This window comes from Leucopleurus acutus (assembly GCF_964270905.1).
Source record: "Leucopleurus acutus genome assembly, chromosome: Y".
In the NCBI taxonomy this organism is placed as follows: Eukaryota; Metazoa; Chordata; class Mammalia; order Artiodactyla; family Delphinidae; genus Leucopleurus; species Leucopleurus acutus.
In genome coordinates, this window is record NC_139164.1 from 1,588,417 (window position 1) to 1,612,430 (window position 24,014).

Here is a 24,014-nt window from a genome sequence, read left to right on the forward strand (position 1 = left end):
CGCTCGTCACTTGCACAGCTCATGCTTGTGGAACCTCAGATTCGCGGTTCAGCGGGTTTGTGAGGCACGTGCAGCTGCACAGCTCCCCCGGAGGAGCCGGCGCCCAGGGTGGCCTTGGGGACGTCCTGGGGCTTGTCCTCGGTCTCCGGGAGGAGGGAACCAAACAGATGGCTGGGGGGTGGGGGGTGCACGGCGGTGGGGGAGGGCGCACGGCAGGGGGTGTGTGTGCTGTGGGGATGACTCAGGCCCTGCGTCTGGCGGGGCCGCCTCACATCTGGAGGTGTCCCCTTCCGCATCTGGAGGTTGGAGGGGCCGCCTGGAAGCTGCAGAGGCAGTGCAGGCTGCCTCCGATGGGCTGGGCAACGGCAGCCGGAAGAGAAATGCCTGGGTGTCCCCGTCGGATGCCCGGCCCCTCCCCCAGCCCCACTGGGTCTGCTGTTCCTGGGTTTTCGTGCGGGACCCCGGGGGCTCAGCAGAGGGCTCTGAGTTGAGCCGTGAGCTCTCCTCTAAGCGAGGCCACGTCAACGGTACTCAGGAGCCCAGATGCACGGGGAGCGGGGCGGGGCACGGGGCCCAGGTGGGCTGGGGAGGCTCCAGGCCCTGGACACGGAGCTACCAGGCAGACAGACAGACATGTGCACACACACGTGCACGCATGCTCACACGCAGGGCACAGACACGCATACATACACAACACTCATGCTCGACGCATATTTGCGCGCGCGCACGCCCATGAGCACATACCTGCACCGCACACGCACCAGTGCACGTGGACATGCATGTGCACAGGTACACGTGGGCACGCGTGCAGTGCACCCACATGCAGTGTGCACGCCCGCGGGTGCACGTGCTCACAGACACGCTCACACGAGTATACTCACGTGCACATCCGTACACAGACACACCCACACAGGAGCATGCACGCGCACGCATCACGTGTAGCAACATCTTACGTTCAAGTGTGTTGCTGTTGGTTTCAACATTCCAAAGAGCCTTGTCTGCTTGTTCTTTCCAAATCCCCGTCCGAAACGCAGCATCGTCCGCTCCTTGAATCGCTCTGTTTGGGGTTGCTTGCCTCCCCCCGCCACCGTCAGGTGTGGAGGCGTCCCGATGGCAGGGGCGCTGAATATCTCAGGAAGGTCCCAGCGCCGTCGCTTCGGCAGAGGGAGCGTAGAGGGAGTGATAACGGTTGTGGGTCTCTAGGCAGACGTACGGGACCAGAGACGCGCATGTTATGTGTAGGCTTTGCACCTGCCCGGGGGGCTCTTCGGGCCTGAACAAACCCCACCCTCCCCAGCCGCCCTGGCTACCACGTGGACATCTGCCGCATGCTGCAGGAACAGCTGAAACCACACCTGTCCCTTCCGGGCTCTGAGATCCAGAAACCAGCGCCCCTCCCCCCGCGAGGGCTGGGGTCCGTCCGACGCAGGGCCTTCCCAGATGCTGCTGCTTCTGCTGCCTGTTGTTTTGTTTGTTTTTAATTCGGGGGCACATCTCATTGGAAGTAGAGTTGATTTACAATATTAGTTTCAGGTGTACAGCAAAGTGATTCAGTTATATATATATATATATATATATATATATAGCAGATTCTTTTCCCATATAAGTTATTACAAGATATTGAATAGAGTTCTGTGTGCTCTACAGTAGGTCCTTGTTGTTTATCTATTGTATATATAGTCATGTGTATCTGTTAATCCCATACTCCTAATTTATCTGTTCCCCCCTCCCTTTCCCCTTTGGTAACCGTAAGTTTGTTTTCTGTGTGAGTCTGTTTCTGCTTTGTAGATAGATTCATTTGTGTCGTAGTTTAGATTCCACATATAAGTGATATCATAGGGTGTTTGTCTTTCCCTGTCTGACTTTCTTCCCTTAGTATGACAATCTCTAGGTCCATCCACGGTGCTGCAAATGGCCTGATTTCATTCTTTTTCACCTGCCTGCCTGTTCTTAATACACACATGGAAAATCACACACACACAAATACACTTCCCAAACTGCACGTAGACACACTTACACATGGGCACACGCCCAAACTACACACGTGCACATACAAAACCCCACATATACACATACATTACACACACCACAAATACACACATGCCAACTGCACTTAGACACACACATGTGCACACATAACAAACCACCCACACACCTACACACAAAACCCCGTGGATCCCAAACAACTCCGTAAACGGACACACACACACACCCCCCCAGTTGCTCACACACATAGCTGCGCGCGCACACACACACACACACACACACACACACACGAGAGAGAGAGAGAGACACAGAGAGAGAGAGTGAGTTACAGGCTGACACCTGTCTGTGAGACATTCAGGGGGACTGAACACATTGCAACCTTCTGGAGGCCCCCGGGGATGAAGGTGGCTTGTTACACGCCCAGCACTTCCTGACATGGGACACGTGTGCTCTTTGCTTCTGCCCCTACAGGACGATCCTCCGACCCGCTGTCACCCTCCTTTCCGCTGACCGGATGGTCCAAGTGGACTGTTCCCCGATTCCCTAACTGTGCTTTCCTTCAATCCATCATTAATTGGATAGAAACAGAAATCGTTTTGAAATTGCTTCAGTAAAGCGGTAGCAACAGGATAGAAGCACCGTGGAATTAAAGGCAGTTTCCCCCCTTCTCTGGGATCACAGGAAATTTAAAAGAAAATGTACCTTTTTCTGGGTTGTCTGGTGTTTCTACGAGAAGTACATTTTGGTCACGTAATTACAGAGATGTTTTTCTCTCCATGTTTTTTCTCCATCATGTATTGGAAATTGTTACTCACCTATTTCAAAACCCCTGCTTTTTCAGACTAACACACGTGCAGAATTATCGTGGTTTCCCACTAATTTAATTGCTGCTAAACTCTAAGGTTGTCCAGAATGTAAAACCTAAGCTGACATGTTCTTACGTTTACGCATGAGAGTGAATATTTCAAAGGAGAAATCACAGCATCTGATGCATTTTCAAAGCCGCCAGACATCTCAAAATCATGCCCTTTTTTAATTGTCTTCTTAACTTCCCAATTTACTTTTATTTGACTTATTTCTAAATGGACTCTTTCTTTTAGGCCAAGATTTTGATTTATCGCATGCCCTTGATGGTGAGTAACACTAAAACATTTTGTAAACTACAGGGAATATTTTATTGGACTATAGTAAATCTTTTGAAATATGTCTTACTGTGATAACTAGACTCACATAGGACGAGGAAAATCAAGATGCCCTTGTCAGGGTAAATGAATCTTTTTTGGTGGAATAATTTCCACGTTCTGTGGTGGTGAATGAATGCCACGTGGGGTTGCCATGCGCTTGGGGAAGGGGCTGGTCCCCCGTGGGCTGGTCCCCTGTGGGCTGGTCCCCCGTGTGCTTACTGATTCCATCCCTTGGCTGGTGGCTGCGTGACCCCAGTCTCTGCCTCTGCCTCACGTGCCTCTATGTTTTCCCATTTCCTTCTGATAAAGGCACTCGTCTATAAGGGTCTGTGCTAATCCACTGTGACCACATCTTAACCAGTGTTTCCAAATAAGGTCACGTTCTGAGGTTCCCAGTGGATGTGAATTTGGGAGCCCAGTATTCAACCGAAAACATCTTTTTTTTTTTTTTTTTAATTGGAGTACAGTTGCTTTACACCGTTGTGTTAGTTTCTGCGGTACAGCAAAGTGAATCGGTCATACATATATACATATATCCCCTCTTTTTTGGATGTCCTTCCCACTTAGGTCACCACAGAGCACTGAGTAGAGTTCCCTGTGCTCTACAGTAGGTCCTCGTTAGTTACCTAGCTTATACATAGTACAGTATGTATGTCAGGGCCCCAAGATATCTTTTTCACTCCTGGGGTCCGATGCAGAGGTGTGAGTCAAAACCGTGAGGGCAGTAACATTCCCAAAAGCCAGCGGGGGTTAAGTCTTATTCTTGATGATGGAACCCTCACTGGCTGGTGGGGAGAGATGCCGGGGAGGTGTCTGTGGTCCTAGTGGCCTCAGCCCACACTGCCTGGGTTGCCTGGGGGTCCCAAGGAGCAAAAGGGGTGCTGCACGCAGTGAATGTGCACAGCCTTTGAGGGTCCCGTGTCCCTCCTTCTCCCACACAGGTCCCGGGCTCTCCCTCGTGTCCTGTGTTCTCCTGGGTTCCCCTTTCACTCACAGTCCCCCCACTTGGCGTCATGAGGTGGGAGGGGTCCTTGGTCTCCGTGGCAGCCATGGTCGACATCATCCTATGTTCCTGTTGCCGTGGGTCCTCCAGTGCTTGGCCACTGCCAGGAAAAAACGATGCTTCAAACGTTTTCTGAGTCTTTTTAAGGAAAACAGAACAGTGTCGGGAGTTGCTTTCTGTGTCCCAGCTGCAAGTTTTACTGACAGAAATGTCTTTTCTCTTTAGACAAGAAACCCACTCCGGTCCCACCAAAAAAAGCCACCGGTAAGAAGCAAAGGTGCCCAACATGCAAATGCAGCCGAGAAATCGTTGTCGTGCGCCCCAGTTTTCCCAAGAGCTGGGTGAGACGTGGTCAGCGATTCACCGGCTCTGGGTCCAGCCTGGTTAATATTTGAATTATGCTGTGATGCGGGTGCTTTCAAGTCCACAGCGGCTGTAAGAGAACGGGCGCTGACACTTCGGCGAGATGCGTTTGGGTCCCCTGGAAGGCATCTCGGGATGCCTTTCTCCTGAGTGTCTGTCCCTGGTTTTGGATACTCATTTCTTGGCAGGAACAGTTTTAGGACCCTGGGACCCTCCTATAACCCATGAGCCAACTTCGATCTCAGCCTCTAGGAGGAGCCTACTAGCTGTCACTAACCCTTTCCAATAAAAGTCAGGAATCAGACCGATCATGGAACTGACCAAGGGTCAGATTCACTGGTGGTTAGTCACCCACAGTAAAATCGATGCCCAGAGTTACAGAGCTCCTATCACTGATTTTTTTAAAAATGTGATAGCTCTCTTCAAATGTTGGGCTTCTCATCTAGAAGGGCATCTTATGAGGAAAAAGATAGCCTTGTTCAGAGCCAGGTCCTCGACCTGTGCAGGCACGCGGAGGATGCTGGACCAGTCATTATTGAACAATGAACTTTGCTCCCTGGGGCAGCAACGGTGTTTCCCAGTCGTGACTCGTGATGGGTCAGTACATCGTGTTGGGTGGATACACAAGCTCACCTAGATGTTGCTGGGACTTGCAAAGAGTCCTTAAAACTAAGAAGGCAACCTCAGAAGCCATCAGGAGTTGTCACATCATTTTGTCAAGCACACCTGGGTCAGTTGAATCATTTTCTTGGTGGGCACAAGCCCAGATCTGGCCTCAGACTTTCCCCCCTTATCTCGTACTATCTACCTTGTGGAAGTTGTTGGCAACTTGGTAGGGGAAGATGCTAGGATGAACAGTCCCCGGGGAAGAACTGTCTGCAGGCGGAACTTGGAATTTCAACTCGGTCCATGGGGCGTACTTGATTTATAAATTACTTTCATTGTTTTGGTTTGGTTTTTGCCTTTTATTCCTTTCCTTGGAGAGAAGGATGATGTGGATACGGTCAGGAATTTGGTTTTTCTGTTGAGACGTTGGTCAGACTGATATTCAGGAAAGTGTTTTGAGATGTGGAGATGCAGTGTTTCCTCCATCTATTAAGGAAGTCATTTCTTTTCCTCGTTTCACCCAGAACTTCAGTATTAACTATCTGTTTTTCTCCTTTAGATGATAACTTCAATTTAGAAGATGCCCTTGGTGGAGGGAACAGTAAGTGGTACCTCTTAAATCTCCTATGTGTCTGACTTGCTTATTTATCATTGCAAAGAGGCTTATCTCTTTTAAATAAGTCGAATTCGTTTTTACCACGAAAACCTAAGGAATAGATGTATTGTTTGTTGTGGTTGAGTTTTTTTGGCTTTGATCCGTAGGCCCGCTTTTATTTTAAAGCTCTTACAGTCTTTGGGGTGATATAAGACAAACTGAATATCCTTGCCAGGGCTGGCCTCGTGGGTGCGTAGGGTCACACAGGGCTCCACACTCAGAAGGGCTTCCCTCCTTGGTGGACTGCTCTGTGGCCGCCATATTGAATTTCTTAGTACAGTTTAAGCAAGGGACCCTGCGTTCTCATTTTGCCCCGGGCTCCGCAAACTCTGTAGCTGGTCCAGCCGTCTGCTTTATTTTCTATTGGAAATACATGAATTTAAGTATTGCAGCTGGATGATGATGGAAGGAAGTCCACAGGTGCCTGTGTGTACGGGTATCCCCATCATGACAAAGTACTTGCCCCGCCGTGACAAAGGACATGCTTCCGCTTCTAACTGTTTAGTGAACCATCTGTGTGCAAATGCACGTTTTGTTGTTTTGACTGCAAAGTGCTCATAATTGCACTTCTCCTCTTTTACAGATGACCCAGTGACACCCGAAGCATCCAAACCAAAACCTAATCCAAACCCCAAGCAGCCCGGCTCTTCTGGTAAGACCTTCTCGCCCCTGTGGGTCCTTGTGTGTTTTTCAGAGTACAGCGATTTCCATGTCAGCTGAAAGGAGGTAATTTCAGATTTAGCACGATCTTACTGTGAACTCTCTGTTCAAGGTAATGCCCATCTTCCAGTCGTGGAAAACAGTTTTCAAAAAGATATTTTTGGTTCGGGGTTGATTTTTAGTTTGCTGATTTAACTTCCAAGGTTTTAATGGAAACTTTAAAACATTAAATGTAAGATTTTAAATATAGAGAATCAATATGGAGAAACGTATCAGCTTGTTCTTTCCCTTTAGAGAAGCTCTTGGTTTTTGTTTTTTTTTTTAAAGGTTTTTGCCGCCTTTTTTCGGACACACCATAGTATTCTCTGAGTATTTGACCAACATCAGTGTTCTGAGTTGAATGGCTGTTGAAACTTCAGATTTTGAGTTGGCTTTTTTGATTGTTTATACATTTGTTTAATTTTTAATGCAGAAAAGTAGAAATACTGTCCGTCCTCTACCACAGTGAAGATGGTTTTTCTCCCTAGTATTTCATATCAATTTAAATGAAACAACTGTTAAGTAAAACTGTCAATCTTTTATTCACACTGTGTCATAACATTATGTTTTGCTTATTAGTATTCCATAAGCATTTTCTTATGTCATTTAATAATTTTTATCATATGACTTTTCTTGGCAGTTATATACTGTCATAACTAATCCCTAATTTTGAAAATGTTATGTTTCTCTGCTATTTTAGAAGTATGAGTTGCAAAGCAAATTGAAGCCACCTTCATATGCTTTCTTATGGTTTTATTTCTTTTTTTTTAATAAATAAATTATTTTATTTATTTACTTATTTTTGGCTGCGTCGGGTCTTCGTTGCGGTGCATGCGCTTCTCATTGCGGTGGCTTCGCTTGTTGCGGAGCACGGGCTCTAGGCGCGCGGGCTTTAGTAGTTGCGGCACGCGGGCTCCGTAGTTGTGGCTCACGGGCTCTAGGTGCGCGGGCTCGGTAGTCGTGGCGCACAGGCTTAGTTGCTCCGCGGCATGTGGGATCTTCCCGGACCAGGGCTCGAACCCGTGTCGCCTACATTGGCAGGTGGATTCTTAACCGCTGCGCCACTGGGGAAAGTCCAGTAATTGTATCTTTGAAAGATTCCTTCCATAGAGTAGTACGTTTATGGGGTTCCCTGCCACCCCATGTCTGCTTTTGATTCTGTTTCCCTTCACCCCAAGACATCAAGACACTCCTGACGGTTCTGATGTGAGACATGATGCTGTCTTTTTCCTTCTAGATGGCTTTTCGGATTCGGACCTTACTGATGGTACTTCAGATGGAGGTAGGGTTCCCCTTCTTTTTTTGTCTTTCTCTCTCTTTTTTTTTTTTAATCTTTTGTCTGCGCCGCGCGGCATGTGGGATCTTAGTTCCCCGACCAGGGATTGAACCCACACCAGGAAGGGCAGAGTGTTAACCACTGGACCGCCAGGGAAGTCCCTCAGTTTTTTATTTTATATTGGAGTAGAGGTGATGAAGAATGTTGTGTTAGCTTCAGGTGTAGAGCAAAGTGAGTCAGTTCTACATGGACACGTGTCTATTCCTTTTCAAATTCTTTTCCTGTGTAGGTTATTACAGAATATTGAGCAGAGTTCCCTGTGCTCTACCGTAGGTCCTTTTTCCACTTCTGTCTTTAAAATCTTAGGTCCATGTGGAGGCAAAGCAGTATTTAAATATAATAAATAAATAAGTATAAAATTCATATATGCTTCGAATAGTTATAACTTGAAGAAATATATAGTCATTTTTATGTACTTATGTATGTATAAGTGATCGTGTATACGTATGTTACATATAAATATATTTGTACTATATTCATCTGTTATGCATATGTAATCTAAAACAGGTATATGTGTAGTATATGTGTATGCAATATATAAGGCGTAGCCAGACACAAGGTAAAGATCTTCTCCCCCAGGATTCCTTTGGGCCACCCTCAGGAGGTGGGGAAGACTGTGCGTCAGCCTTGAATTTGGGCGTCACTCTTGGCCCACAGCCTCCTAGGAGGGCTGCAGACTCAGAGTCTCTGGACCTCCCCCTGGAGGGAAGCTCCTGCCATGGCATTTAACTCCAGCTTCCCCCCCAGGTAGAAAACCCTGGCTTCAGCCCCCAGTTTGGGAAATCTTTTATTTCCAACTCTGCCATCGAGCTCTGGTTCTTGTTTGTTTCTTGGAGAATGGAGCGTAAACGGTGAATAATAATAATAAGATGACGTGAAGATTTCCCAGGAGGTGACCCATGACTCTGACCTCCTTGGGGAGGGACTTTTGTGCTCTGATGTCTCCCCACACTCCCGCCCTGACCCGTGTTCTTCCCCCTGCGTGTAAAATCTGTTTATTGTCCCTTCTCTTTTTAAGCATTTAGGTTATACCAGTTTCTTTTTTTTTTTAATAAAAAAATAACATTTTTTGTTAACTGCCTGATACTCCTTAATACTTTTTTTTGAGTTTATCGTTGCTGTACAGTATTGTATAAGTTTCAGGTGTATGACGTAGTGATTCAGTATTTTTCTAGGTTGTACTCCATTTAAAGTTATTATCAGATATTGGCTCTATTCCCTGTGTTGTGCAATCTATCCTTGTAGCTTATTGACTTTATATATAGTAGTTTGTACCTCTTAATCCCCTCCCCCTATTTTGCCCGTCCCCCTGGGCACAGACTGGGAACCGCTCCTCCCTACTGGGAACCACTGGGAACCGCTCGTTTGTTCTGTATATCTGTGAGGCTGCTTCTTTTTTGTTATTTTCACTAGTTTGTTGTGATTTTTAGATTCTGAACCGGTTTCTTGTACATATCTTTACGCTTTGATATTGGATGTCCTCCATGTGGTTCCCTTAAGGTGGTTTCTAAGAAGTAGGGTTTCTGAAAGGAGTTCCCACTTTTACATCCCTTCATGGATTGCTAAATTGCTTTCCAGAATGGCTGGGATCGTTGATAGTCCCACTGGTAAGAGGACCATGTAAGAGATTGCTGGGTTCATTCCTCTCTGGTCTGCCTTAAATGTTACTGGAAACATTTTTGCTTTGAATCCTTGCTTGTTGGAGTGCCATTGATTGACATCAATGGATGAACCAGCCCCCAAAGGGTTATAAGTCTGTTTCTATCAGTCACGCCCTTACGGTGACATGCTTTTTTATCATCTCGTTTGCCTTCTACCGGGAATGCCCCTACCTCCCCTCTTGAGCTCACATACCTTTCAGAGTAAACCCCTTCTACCCTGGTCCCCAAAGTCATGTCTACAGTGGCTAGCTGTCTACCTTCTAATTGGTTTTCCGTTTAAATTTACATCTCTAGGTGCTGTACAAGATCGCCCCACTTTGAGGAGTGTAACAGACAGGATTCTAGTTTGATACCCGTGTAATGTGCTCTTACCCACTGAATGTAACAGGCCGTACGCTGGCTCTGTAGCTGCGTAACATGCAGCCCCTCCTTTGTAGCAGGCAGCGTTGCTCCATAGCCATGTAACATGCAGTGCCTGTGTGACTATACTGTAAAGTCACACTGGGAGTGACTGGCTGACATTAAACAAAGCCAAAGGCACCCTCACAAGTGTACAGTCCACTGGGTGGATTCCTGGTTTGTGCACTAATAATTGTACAAGCATCAGCTTAACATCAAGTATCAGGAATTGCCTGACGGTCCAGTGGTTAGGACTCTTCGCTTTCACTGCCAAGGGTGCAGGTTCAGTCCCTGGTCGGGGAGCTAAGACCCGCCAGCTGAGTAGTGTGGGCAAAAAGAAAAAACAAAATGAGACAAACAGCAACAAAAGCATCGAGTATCCATTGGCATTAAACGTGGAAAAAGTAGAGGGGGTGGTGAGGTGGTGTCCCTTAGCCCCGGGGAAAGCACGAAGGAAGACCATACCCAGAGGTGGTGGGTCCGTGGATAGCACATGGCTGACAACCACCCCTAGTGAGACGGGGGGCCTGAGAGGTAACAGGAATGTGCCTGGGATGACCCCACAGCCATGCGAGCATTTAGGTTATACCAGTTTCTTTTTTTCTCCACTTTTTTTTCCTCTCTTTTTTTTTCTCTTTTTTTTTCTTCAAGGGTGGAGTAGAGCTGTGCCCACTTCTCAGGTGGGCTCTGAGGCCCTTGCTGGGTTTCTCCCCGAATCCCTGGGGGACTTTGAAGACTCAGTGGGTCTCCTGGGGCCCACCATGGGGCCAGGGGGTTGAGTCAGGTGCCAAGCCTGGATTTCAGGGACACGGGAGCAACACAGGTGATACCGCCCGCAGAACGAGGACAGCCCCTCCCAGCAGTGGAAAGGGACACCCTGATATTAACGGCCTCATCAATCCCACGGTCATTTCTCTTAAGGAACCTTCACAACCCAGGGTCAGAGGAGCTGGTCCTTGGTATGAGTTTTCGGTTACCGAACGTCTTCCCAGCGTCATTTGTCACCAAGCCTCGTTCCTCTCTTACAGGAGGCGGTGATGGCGGCAGCCAGAGGCCTGGAGGGGCGGAGCAGGGTACGTACCCCTGGTTCCTGATGTCCTGGGTTCCTCACGTGTACTATCGAGGAAAGCAGGAGCCAGTGGTCACAGCCTCACTTTTAGTATTTGCAGCGTCATCTGAAAGATACTGGCATGAAGAATGGTTCTCTGGACACGCGTTCCAAGGGGGCTCAGCGGAAACACAGGCACCCCCGGAGATGCTGGGGATTCAGGTCCAGACCACCGCAGTCAAGCGAATATCGCGATACAGCAAGTCACACGAACTGTATGGTTCCCCGGTGCATCTAAAAGGGATGTTCACACTACACTGTAGTCTGTTCAGTGTGCAGGGGCATTATGGCCAAGAACAAACACCACGTGCAGGCCTAAATTTATAAAACTTTTTATTGCTAATGAATGCTCACCACCCTCTGAGCCTTCAGCGAGTCATAGGAGTAACGTCAGAGATTACGGATACCGTCACAAACAGAATCATAATGAAAAACTTGAAATATTAGAAGAATTACCAAAATGTGACGCAAAGACGTGAGGTGGGCAAATGCTGTTGGAAAAATGGCGCTGATAGACCTGCCTGGCGTAGGGTGGCCACAAACCTTCAATTTGTTAAAAAAAAAAAAAAACAGGGCTTCCCTGGTGGCGCAGTGGTTGAGAGTCCGCCTGCCGATGCAGGGGACACAGGTTCGTGCCCCGGTCCGGGAAGATCCCACATGCCGCGGAGCGGTTGGGCCCGTGAGCCGTGGCCGCTGAGCCTGCGCGTCCGGAGCCTGTGCTCCGCAACGGGAGAGGCCACAGCAGTGAGAGGCCCATGTACCGCAAAAAAAAAACCCAAAAAACAAACAAACAAAAAAAACCCACAGTGTCCGTGAAGCGCACTAGCTTGAGGTCTACCTGCTGCCGACGGGATCTGCATTTTAAGTTCAGTCGCCCTCCCAAGGTGCCCTAAGAAGGAATGCCACCCATATTACCCAGAGTCCTCCAGAGAAACGGGACCGCTAGGATGTATAGACATGAGTAGAAAGACACTTACTGTAAGGAGTTGGCCCACGTAGTTACGGAGGCTGAGAAGGGCCTCGATCTGCTGTCTGCACGCCGGACACTCAGGGAAGTGGCCAGCCAGTCCCCACGCGAAACACCGACAACCAGGACAGCGAATGGCGTAGGTCCCAGTCTGAGTCCAAAATCCCAAGAAGCAGGATCACCGATGTCCAAGGGCGGGAGAAGACAGACGTGCCAGTGCAGGCAGAGAGCAAATTGTCCCTTTGTGATCTAATGAGACCCTCAGTGGATTGAACGATGCCCGTCCACGTTGGTGAGGGCATTTACCCAGGCTAATGGGTTCGAACGTTATTTTTTTCTGGAGACGGCCACATGGACACATCCAGAAATAAAGTGTTCCCAGCTGCCTAGCAGGCTCTGGCCAGTCCAGCTGACACATAGGGTGAACCGTCCATCACACCGTCCTCCTTTTTATTCACGGGGGAGGATGTCTTGTGCACCTGCCGTGTCAAGAAACAGCTGTAGATGTGGGATGGATGCAGGTAGTTTTAGAATTCTTGGTGGGGGGTGGAAACCCCGTCACTGTAGAGCACATGAGACTAACGAAGAGGTGGGCGACTTTGATTTTTCAGAAGGTACATGAAGAGACGGCCATCTGGCTGCTTGAGGTCACACGGCCTCTGAATGGTCCCCGCTGGGCCCCCTTCCACTGGATTTATCACCCACCTGAGACCTTCCTCACTGAGCTGGGAGGACAGCTGAGCTGGTCCTAGGGGTGGGGAAGAGGTGGGGTTTGGCCCCCCACTGGGAGCCAGTTCTTGGATTGGAAACAGCTCGCGTAGTAAAATGCATTCCGACGTGGCTCCGGAGTGACGGGCCCTCCGAGGTTACCGGGGGCCCCGCCTCTCAGGCCTCAGCCCCACCCTCTTCCTCCGGGCAGGGCCGCCAGCCCCCGGCCCCGTGGTCTGTCCGCGAGGGTTACGTGCTTGCCTGTCACGGTGTCCTGTGCTTCCTTCCACAGCCGACTCCCCGGGGGTGGTCCCTGGGATCATCGGTGCTGTCGCAGTGGCCGTGGCCGGGGCCATCTCCAGCTTCATCGCCTACCAGAAGAAGAAGCTGTGCTTCAGAGAGAACGGTAAGGCGCTCACCGCCGCGTCCTTTCCGTGGGGCCTTGCTGCTTTGAAAAGCGTGCTTTCTTTTAATAAAAAAAGAACTAAAAAGCAGAGCTCAGGTTGGCACAAACACGTGGAAGGCGGCCGAGGGGGTCCTGAAGTGGCTAGAAAACTGGGATCTGACTTTGTGGCTTTAATCCCAGCGTCTCCTGCGTTTAGCCGTGTGAGCTGGTGCAATTTACTAACCATTCCATTTTGGGGGGCGGGCGTCCCCGTAACGGGGAGAGATGAGAGTCTGCGCTTTAGAGTTTTTGTGAAGGTCAGTAAGGTCATTGTGAAGGTCAGTAAGGTCATGTGTGAAGGGCAGTAAGGTCATGCGTGAAGGGCAGTAAGGTCATGCGTGAAGGGCAGTAAGGTCGTGGGTGAAGGGCAGTAAGGTCGTGGGTGAAGGGCAGTAAGGTCGTGGGTGAAGGTCAGTAAGGTCGTGGGTGAAGGTCAATAAGGTCATGTGTGAAAGTCTTGACAGGTTGCCTGGGAGAGAGTGAGTGTTGAAGAAATGTTAGTTCTTACGATTCATTCATTGTTATTTACACGGACCGCCGAATACCACCGTTACCAGCACAGAGATCGGACTTCCATCACTGGGCATTTTGGGACTTTGTACTCAAATGCTAAGTTACTTAGGATTCGTCCTGACGTCAGTGGGTTCTGCTGTTCTGAGCACAGTTTATGTTTGTGCATCTCTGGAAGGCTCTGTCCAGGTCTTGCTTTGAGAACCAGCGAGGGCTGGGTTGCGATGTTCGTGGCTGTGGCTGCCCGTCCTCCATGGAGGAGGCTTGTGGTATCTGAACTTCCCTTCTGTGTATGACCCTAAGTCCTTATCCATACTTTGCCGTTGGCCATAGGTGTCATCTGCCTAAAGGACCCTCTCCTGAGGGTTCTTGGGAAATTCCCAGAAGACTTGATGGAGGCCAAGTTACCCTCTAGGGATGGAGTTTATCCTTCATCTTCCATCATTCCAGATTTCTAGGTTCACAGACACTATTTATAGCCTGAAATTAAAAGTCTGACACAGCGTTTGGATTCAGAGACCTAAAATAAGAGGCCATTTTTATATCCCTCTGCTAGCAGTGGAGGGTAAGGGTGCCTGAGTGCATCTTATTTCCCTCGTGTGAGTGGGTCGCCTTCCATCTGGCCGCGCTCAGGAAAGTGTGGTTGGCTGGCGGAATGGTGGGCGTCCAGCAATGCCCAAATGGATAGATGACCAAGTTCCAGGAGATACTTATAAAAGATCTACAGTTAGAACCGAGTGGGGGGAAACAGAACAAAAGAAAACACCTTTTTCTTTTGCTTCTCCTAGAACGAGCAAAGACTTAAAAGACTAGGGATTCGATAGAAGTGAATTTCTGTTTCCTTTTCAATCACACTTTCCGCTTTCTCTGAAGATGCTCAAACTCAGAGCTTGACGCTCAGCCAGGAGAGGAAGGCACTCACTAGGCAAGAGGCACAGGAAGTCCTGGCCCCGAGATTTTCTGAAAATCTTCAGGTGAACCCCAGTTGGACTCTGGAATTACAAAGCATTTCTGTTACCGTGTGAATGGGATATATGACTCTCTGGATGTTCGTATGTCAAGGCACAGGGATTTGAGGAAACACCCAAGAGTCTTAATAGACTTGACATCATCTCATGTTTGGAAAAGGGATTCAGAAATTGGGAAAACCAAGTGTTCTGCATCCCACCCTACCCCACCCCGGGGTCTTGGTCTTGGGTTCAAGCACTGTTCCCCCATTGCAGGGGGAAGGGGTGGGCATGGAAACGGAAAGCTTCCCGGGTAGAAAGAGTTGAACGTACGATTTTCAAAACCAAAGCGAACTTTCCGAAGAACTGGCTCAGAGCAGGCGAGGATTCAACTTTTGCTTCCGGAGAGGCTGGCTCCATTCATTCCCCTAGAATATGTCCTCCAGTCTGTCTTCGTAGGCTGAATTAACATTAGGTGCGACTTTACATTTTTGATTTGCTTTGTGGTTTTCACAGGTCCGTGGTCTTGAGCTGATGCAGATGCACAAAGAAAAAGGAAAAAAAAGGGGGGGGTGAACCTTCATGAGGGAAGGGAGCGGGTGTTTCTGATTTCAGTAATTAAGCACTTTTGTCTCCAGCTGTAAAGTGTCCAGCAGTGACACAAAGAAACTTAGGTCCCTTTTCTCATATAAGCACCGAGTCTAACGCAAACAGTGAGCATCTTTCTGACTACGTGCGTAGATATCGCGGTTTATAGACCTGCCTTATAGAATGAAGTCAGTGTTTGTTGTCAGTTATGTGTTTTTATGAACAGAGATGGCCAGGTATCGGGTCCATGACGATGCTAGACCTTTTCAGGTCCGTGCAGGACTAGTTTATAGGTTTTATTTCTGGGGTGGTTATTTTAAGGTGTGCAGCTGTGAGCTTGGAGATTTCGTAAGGAGGATGTGGCCACAGCATGTACAGTGAGCTCGCGTCCTTGGAGGAAGCGTGGTTTGGGGTGAACCATTATTCTCTGAGCGTGGCGGTTTGCAGAGTGACTTTCCGGGACCTCGTTGTTGTATTGAATTTTGTAGTGTCTGTTGAATTTGCGCCAAGCTTCCTCTCGAGCACTTATGGGGGAAGCAGATGTGTTTTCCCAACGTGGAGACACATCCATCTAGTACTGTCAGTCTTGATATATACTTAGTTAAGAGCTTCTCCGTGTTACATTTTGTGAGAAAACCTCCACGGCCAGCAGAGTTCGGTAGCTCTGTCTTTTATTCCTAAAGGTTTGAAGTTGTGACTCTAGGAGTTTAATCTGGTTTTCTTCCAAGTGATGCAAGCTGGCCTCTTAAAGCCGTTTTGGGACGCAGGCTCCTGGTTGATGTGTGTCTTTGCGTTTTCGTGGGTTGGGCTCAAGTCACCAGTTTAAATGATGGGTGATGCTGAGACTGACCCGCTGGGACAGGGCACAGTGTTTGGTTGTTGTCGCTGGATGCGGTCGATAGCTGGTTCTCGCTGCTCACTGCACATCCGCCAGCTGCTTCCCTTGTCCATGATGGTAGCAGATTGTTGCGGCTTTGGTGAAATGAGCTACTGCCATGTCCTCTCCCTCCCTTCTTTCCTTCCTTCCTTCCTCCTTCCCTTCCTGCCTTCCCTCCTTTCCTCCCCGCCCCCCTTCCCTCCCCCACTTAATTCTGGTGTCCACTCTGTGATGCTCTGCTCTGTCAGCCTGTCTCCTCAACTTCTGAGCCCAGAGGGCATCTTCCTAACCACTCTCACTGCTGCCTGGGCTGTGGGCACGCACCTGAAGCAAACCTTTCGGACGTTTACTTCTCGTTGTTTGTTGGTTTCTCTTTCATTTTCCTTTCCTGACTTTCCGTTTCAGATGAGTCAGAGACCTAGGGATGCGCAGAAAACCCCAGGTGGGGCCTCAAGATCATCCTTTCCGATCCGTGTTTATCTACCAGGACGCAGAGTCGAAAGCAGACCTTGTCATTTGTCCTTTTCCTTATTAGTAAAACTGCCACCGTGATGTGTTTCTCCCAGACCAGATGCCATACCTTGAATCCTGTATGTTTTCTCCCTTCACGGTGCACAGAAGCGTATGATACTATATTTTAAGGCCCAGGTAGCTTCAGAATAAGGAAGAGAAATGCAGACATTTCCTTTTAAGTAAAATCCAACAGAAAGAAATGGTACCGGCGGGGGCTTCCATGCACGAACCAGGTTTCTCAGCATCCCCCATCCTTGCCAGTGGTTCCTGCAGGGGGTGAGCCGTCCTGTTTTCAGAGTCCTGGGGCAAAGCCGGCCCTGGGTCATAGGGTTTCATCTTTCACGCTCATGATGGAATTTTTACCCTTCTGATTCCATAGCCCCTGGATTTTTATGGTCCATTTCCATGAAGTATTTCCTAACTCTTTCTCAGATCAGTTTTTGCCAATTATGTGAATTTCCCAGTTCGCAGCGGGTGAAAAAAAAAATTCACATATTTAGGCAAAACCTAAAAATCTCACGATTTTAAATTTCTGAGGTCAGCGGAGAAGTGAGTGTTGGGATCTTGACACCCTAGAATTCTTGCATCCTTGAATATCCCCGTAAGCATGGAAGTCATCGCTGCATTTTTTTTTTTTTCTTTTTAACATCAGACCATCTCCTTCTTGTGCTGGCTTCTCGGGCTTCCCTGGTGGCGCAGTGGTTGAGAGTCCGCCTGCCGATGCAGGGGACACGGGTTCGTGCCCCGGTCCGGGAGAATCCCACACGCCGCGGAGCAGCTGGGCCCGTGAGCCATGGCCGCTGAGCCTGCGCGTCCGGAGCCTGTGCTCCACAACAGTGAGAGGCCCGCGTACCGCAAAAAAAAAAAAAAAAAAAGAACCCTGCAACGGAGGCTCTCCGTGCCCCTCCCGTGGGCCTGGTCATCTTCCACCGGTCACCTTGATGGCCTTGACAGTGGTCACCTTGCCGGCCGTCTGGGTCTTTGAAGAAAGCGTCTGCAGATTTCTTGGTTCTGATGAAATATAAAGCCCGTGTCCCGGTTAGCACAGGGGTGCATTTAAATCGAATCTCTGTGCCCCAAGAAGGAAGTCCTGGGTGTGAACTACAGATGAGACCCTGCCGGTCAGTGGTCTCTGGGGTCTGCTTTTGGCCCCCAGTGCCTGCTGTGTTTACATAAACAGCCCGCACACAGAGAGACCCCTAACGCTGCCATTGCTGCAATTGCCTTCATAGCTCAAGCGGCTCCTGGCTTAAAAGAAAGGCATGTGAGTTACTTTGGTTTTGAGTTTGAGATGGGGTGTGTTTGGCCTTCTAAGTGTTGAGGTTGCAGCGGGAAGATGCACCTGGTGGAGCCCGGGTCTCCTCTTAGGGGTCCATGGGGTTGGGTTGGGCGCTTGGCATCGGGGAATCCGGCCCTGCATCCCTGACCACACGGCGCCGGCTAAACGGATCCCAGCGGGCCGACCCTTTTCCCCGCCCACGAAGCACCCACCCACTCTCAGGCTCTCCCCAAATGCTGGGCGTTGGTGACACCAACATCAAAACTGGGTGTGCTGGCATCCCCTCCCCCTCCCCCCAAATGTCTCTTCAGTTAATGGATTGAACATGTCTTTTACTTGTTGGAAATAACGTTTGGCCCCACATGGATTTGGGTTTGGCTGTACTTTATTATTTCCCAGGGGCATTTCTTTTTTCCTTTTCCTTGAACATACCTAGATGTAGGGTTTCTGCGGACCCATTAGAATATTTTGACTGGGTTTTTTCTTCCTTTGCTTTTCTTTTGGTAGGGAGATTCTTTGTCATGTGAAATTAAAGCACATTTAGGATTTATCGTCATAATAGTTGACTACAATGTGAGTGTGTTCAGAGCCAGCCTCCTGCCCGGCCAGCAGAAGACGTGACATTGGCAGTGACCGCCCTGCAGTGTTTTCACAGATCTCTTCAAACTCTCTCCTCTTTGGGTGTTTCTCTTTCTTTTTTTTGTCATCTTAGAATTTTGATCTCTGACTGGGGTCTCCTTTCGTGGTTGGGGGAAAGGCTGGTGGCTCACGGAATCCATTTCATACAGACGGGGGGATGCGTGTTTCTGGGACCGGGATTAAAAGTGGTGTTGGGTGTTCACGCATGATGCTAACCCCAGATGCTGCAGTTTTGCAAAAATCAAAGCTTCGGGAATATAGGAGAACGGTCGTCCTGGGTCCCGTGAGCTACTTCAGTCCTTTTCACGTCATACATGCTTCCGTGTCCCTTCCCAAGCATGCAGTAAAGAAATAAACATGTTCTGACTGGGAATCTCTCCTGCGTTTTTGTTTGTTTCTAACTGAAGTGTAGTTGGTTTACAATGTTGTGTTAATTTCTGCTGCACAGCAGTGATTCAGTTATACACATATATGTTCGCTTTCATATTCTTTTCCGTGATGGCGTCTCCCAGGATATCGAATCGAGTTCCCTGTGCTCTACAGAAGGGCCTTTTTGTGGATCCATCCTCAGCATTAGCCGTTTGCATCTGCTCATCCCAATCTCCCACTCCATCCCGCCCTCCACCCTGTCGTCCCGTCCTGTCCCCCGCCCCGCTCGCCCGTGCATTTTGAATTCTGTCGCCTCACACTGTACGCTGGGAGATCGTTTCTGGGGGCCGGCGGGGCGCGGCAGGGTCCCCTTTGCGTTGACGTATGTGTGTTCGAAAACTTTTGGAGTAGAAATTGGGAAATAAAATGATAGACTGAAAAAGCATGGGAGCGAAGAAACCAGACCCCGCGAGGTGCCCTTCGTGCCTTGATGACCAGGGCGGTCCTCTGCTTGGGGGCGGCGGATGGAGACAGGAGGTGGGAGGCCAGTTCAGCTTGAGAGTGACCATCAGGGCGCGTTGTCTTGGTATTCACCCTCCTGGGGCGTTCTGTTCTTCTTGCAGCTGACCAAGGCGAGATGAACATGGAGAACCATCAGGGCACCAACGCCGAGCCACCCGGTAAGAAGCGTCCCGAGTGGCCCCCTCCCGCCCCCCCGCGGGTCTGTGTTACCTCCTCTCACCACTGTCCTGCTCAGATTCTTGGATGGGATCCTTTGTGTCTCGAAGTTTTCAAGGGGGTTCTCTGGGGAGATGCTACATAGACTTTCCGGGGCTTGAGGCTTCCGGTGAGACCTAAGTCTGCTTCAAGTTCTCTTTAAATGTCGGCTAGGAGAGTTTTCCAAGTGTCGCCCCACTGCCGCATGGCCAGAGTCAGCAGCTGGCCAGATTGCATCTTCTGAGATGCACCCTTTGCAGCATTTTCACGTGCTGCGGTCACTTTTACAGAATCCTCCCAACCTGGTGGAGAATTGGACCGAGAACAGGAGGTGGTGCAAATTATGGAAACTTCTCAGGGCCAGAGGTGGGACGTTCAGTGATTAGAACCACTTCTGCAAACGGCAGGAAAACACAAATTATGTGTCTATACACCCGTGTGTGTTTCTTTCTTTCATTTGTGTATATATGTGGAGACCCACTCCTTTGCCCAAGAAAGGCAACATTTATTGCATCGGATGCCTGTGGAATTGACATAAGTTTGGGGTTTTTTTTTTTAAAGTTTTTGGCCACACCCCACGGCATGCGGGATCTTAGTTCCCCAAACAGGGATTTGAACCCCTGCCTTCTGCGTTATAAGGCAGAGTCTTAACCACTGGGCCACCGGGGAAGTCCCGAGGTCAGTTTTTAGTGAAAAGTTAACATAGTTTTAATTCTAAAAATACGGACTTCTAGAAAGTGTCTAGCTCGCTGCTCTTTCAAATAAGGGAAGGATGCGCAACACGAGCTGCCCTTTTTTAAGGACAAGAAAATGCGAAAGAGACCTCCAAAACAGAAATGAACTGATCCGAAAATCTTAGCCCTGCATTGCTGTAAATGAACCAACGCCGTGGCCCCTCATTTACAGAATTATCTATTCTGAAATTTGTAGTTTACAGACATTTCTTACCGTCTCAGGGAAGTCGCGAGTAGAGAAATGCCTCTTCTTAGTTTCTTTCTGCTTTTCCCGACGTGTCCGTTTTTTACGAGTGACCGTCGCATCGTAGTATGAAATGTACTGAATTGTTTTTTCTAACCCGTTAGATTTAGTTTTTGCTTTCTGTCAGCAGTGAGCTTTGAGCACACTTCTATCTTCTGTAGAAATAGAGTCACCCGCTTCTGGAATTTTCCACCTGCAGGTACTCACGTGCTTGTCGGGGCCGCTGGGGGTGCCTTTTAAAATCTGTTCTTGTGTCTCGGTCCTCTGCAGTTCAACAGACCCTTCTGGAGAAATAGGAGGTCGGCCGCCAAGTGATTCATAGCAGGGTCTCGAGCTGGCCTGCTGAGCCTCTCCAAAGATCGCCTGCAGGGACAGAGCGGCCCCGCCGGAAACAAGCCCCGGCTTGTCCTTGCCTTTGCTCAACTTGGGATTCCTGGTTTGAATCTTGAGGTGCGTCACCACCGTGCTGGGTGGGTGAGATTGACTTGGGATGAGTTTTGCCTCCAGAGGGCAATTACACTCACCTTCTCCACGGCCCTGAGGGGTTTCCCGTGTGCTGTGAAAGGCTGACCGACCAAGTCCCCGTCATTCAACCCCACTGAAGTTCCCCAAACAGAAACGCCGCGCTGTTTACCAATTGCCTGTAAATTGAATGCGTCTGAACCTCTGCCGACATTGACCTTTTTATAGAGTGAGGTAAGCCTTCAGCTAGTTTCCTCAAAAGTTCTTCCATTTACTAGGATTTTTTTTTTTTGCCCACACCAAACTAATAAAGAGAAATTAGAAACCAAGTACTTTTTACTTAATGTTTTGCCATGGGGTGACTTTTAAAAAGGTTGTGAAACTAGTGGGATGGTCCCCTGTTCCCTTCTCTGGGGCTGTAAGACAGACGATCGCGGTAAGTGCTCGCTCTTTATAACATCTTGCAATGAACGGAATGCCTACTCTTCTCCCGGTAACAAACGATGACTTCTCCACCTTTAGAAGCATTTCCCCCGTTTAGGACCGCGCACGCACTGCACAGCGCCCAGAATGCTTGCTTTTATACAGAAGGGCTTTGCGTGGACTTTTGTGTTCATCTCGGGAAGTGCAGAAGCCCTGGTGTTGCAGACGGGCTGGACCCCACCCATAGACTACCCTCCGCGGAAATATTAGTTTCCAGTGGCACAGGCTTGCCTCGTCTAAAGCTCTTAGGATAGTAACCCAGAGCAGTGGCGGTTTCCTGGGAAGACTTTCTCTTGTCACGGATGACGGTGTAAAGAACTGTTGTGTGTTTCACATCAGCCTCTCCAGGTTCAAAGGTATGACGTTAAGCACACCTGCGTGCGCTGCCTCCACAAATCACCTAACTTGGGAGAGGGCTGCTATGACATATCAGTCATGAAGGCTGGGTCTTTCTCCCTTCTGAAGCTCGGAAACTCTGCCAGTAGTTTGAGGGGTAGGCATCTGCGCCACCCCCTGCTGTTGAGGACCCAACCCCTCTCCACGCCCGTATCCTTTCTGTGACCTCTCCTCCCTGCGTTATCTAAAAGCGTTTGGAGTTTCTTTCTCGAGGTATTGCTGGAGACCGTCGTCTGGCTCTTTAACTTGTTCTGTCTCTGACACTATGATAACTTTAGAGTATATGAAATGGTGTAAAAAAAAAAAAAAGGATTGGGTATTTATCCTATCCATTCATTGCTGCATTCAACAAATCCCTATGACCTGGTGTGCACAGTGGTGAACATGACATTCAGGATTCTCCAGGATGGAACACAAATAAATGACATCCATCCATGGATGGGGTCGGCCAGTTGTCAAGAGCTGAGGGCCAGGTTGGTCAATATGCTTGGGTTCCCTCGCTAACTGGCTCGGAGCACCTGGGTACAAAGGTAGAGAGCGTCCATGTTCTGCCCAGTGAGTCATCACGGGTTGCCTTTGAGGTCAAGATTGTGCACACTGACTTGCTTCATAATAAGAAAAAACGCATACAGTCTTTTTGTAACTCTGAATAACATTGGCATTTTTATAAGCATTGCAATCATACTATAAGCATAAATGCCTCATTAAAGAAGAGAAGAGTAAAAGGATGGGTATTTCTTTAAGGATATGAAATTATGACTGATTCATAAATAAGTGTACATTTAAGAAATATGTCAACTAGGCTTTTCTTATGGATGGTGGATGTACGTTGTTGTAGACTCGGTTTAATTTCATGTTCACATAAAAATAAACATGATTTTATCAAAGGTCTGTCTTTTGAAAAATTTAATTTAAATTATGTGGCTTGGATCATTAAATACTTGGCATAACGATTGCTTTTTAAAATCATTTTGGAGCTCCCATATGAAGAAATCACAGTCCAACAGATTTTGAAATCAACAGAAAGATTTTATTTAAGGGCCAAAGGGAGACAATACCAGTGGAGGATTTGTTATAAGTCTGGGTCATAATAGATTTGATTAACCCACTTAAGCTGTGACCAAGTTTTTGCTGTCAAGATGCTGCAATGGATATCTCTGTAAGCACATTTTTGTGGCTCTGTGCAAGTGTGTGTGTTGCATTAGTGCCTGAAGTTGGCTTTGTGAGGAAAAAAAGCATGTGTATATTTAATTTTTATGGACACTGCCCAGTCATCCCCCATAGAGGTGCAAATTCATGATACCCCCCAGTGATGTCAGATCTGTTTCCTCACTGCCGTGCAAACTTTCTGATTGGTGCCAATCTGTAAGTTGAAAATGATATCAAATCAACTGCGTTTACATTGCATTTCTCTTAACACAGGTGAGATTGAGAATCTGTGTAGGGGGGACCCATTTGCATTCCATTTCTGGGGGAAATGAATGCATTTTGCCTATGTTTATATGTGTTATCGGTCCTATCCTTATTGATTTGTAGGAACTCTTTACATATTAAAGGTATGACTGTGAAGTAAGTAGCAAATACTCTTTTTCACTTTATCCTTCACCTTTTAACTCTGAAGTGATATTTTCCCCCATTCGTTTTTATTATTTGTGCACAGTGAAGTTAGTTAATGGTTTCTGGGCTTGCTGTCATACTTCTAACACTTCTGTGGGTTTTTTTACATTAAAATATTTGATCCCCTAGGAATGCGTTTCTGTAAAGGGAATGAGGAAGAGACTCCTTGGTATTTAGTTTTTAAAAAACCCGCCATGGGATAATCCCATTATTCCCAAACCATTTATTGAATAATCCATGTTTTCCCACTGATTTGAAATGCAGTTTACATCATCCACTAAATTTCTGGACCTCCCAGGGCAGGAAGTATTTCTTTATTTTTTTCTGTCCTATGGGATCCTTTACAGAAAAAGGTTGGTAACACCTGCTTGAATACATAAAATACCTGTACTTCAAACTGCGTCTTGCAGGGGTCAGGAGTGGTGGAGCAGGCAGTGGCCAGTTATAATATGAAAGAGCAGCTATAATAAAAACAGGAGAGTTTTAATTATTTTGCTGCCATAACAAAATACCACAAAC

General features: G+C 48.2%; 1 protein-coding gene across 1 annotated transcript in view; it reads left to right on the forward strand.

The window, feature by feature from the left end:
- LOC309978870 (CD99 antigen-like) overlaps nucleotides 1-22,765 on the forward strand; it is a 34,483-nt gene extending 11,718 nt beyond the window's left edge. The window contains exons 2-10 of the mRNA XM_082865518.1: nucleotides 3,087-3,119; nucleotides 4,399-4,437; nucleotides 5,702-5,743; nucleotides 6,381-6,449; nucleotides 7,734-7,778; nucleotides 10,921-10,965; nucleotides 12,968-13,081; nucleotides 19,466-19,522; nucleotides 20,808-22,765. Of these exons, the coding sequence (XP_082721644.1) occupies nucleotides 3,087-3,119; nucleotides 4,399-4,437; nucleotides 5,702-5,743; nucleotides 6,381-6,449; nucleotides 7,734-7,778; nucleotides 10,921-10,965; nucleotides 12,968-13,081; nucleotides 19,466-19,522; nucleotides 20,808-20,833 (470 nt within the window). The 3' untranslated portion in view covers nucleotides 20,834-22,765. The remainder of the gene's footprint in view (nucleotides 1-3,086; nucleotides 3,120-4,398; nucleotides 4,438-5,701; nucleotides 5,744-6,380; nucleotides 6,450-7,733; nucleotides 7,779-10,920; nucleotides 10,966-12,967; nucleotides 13,082-19,465; nucleotides 19,523-20,807) is intronic.
- Nucleotides 22,766-24,014: the final 1,249 nt, after the last annotated feature.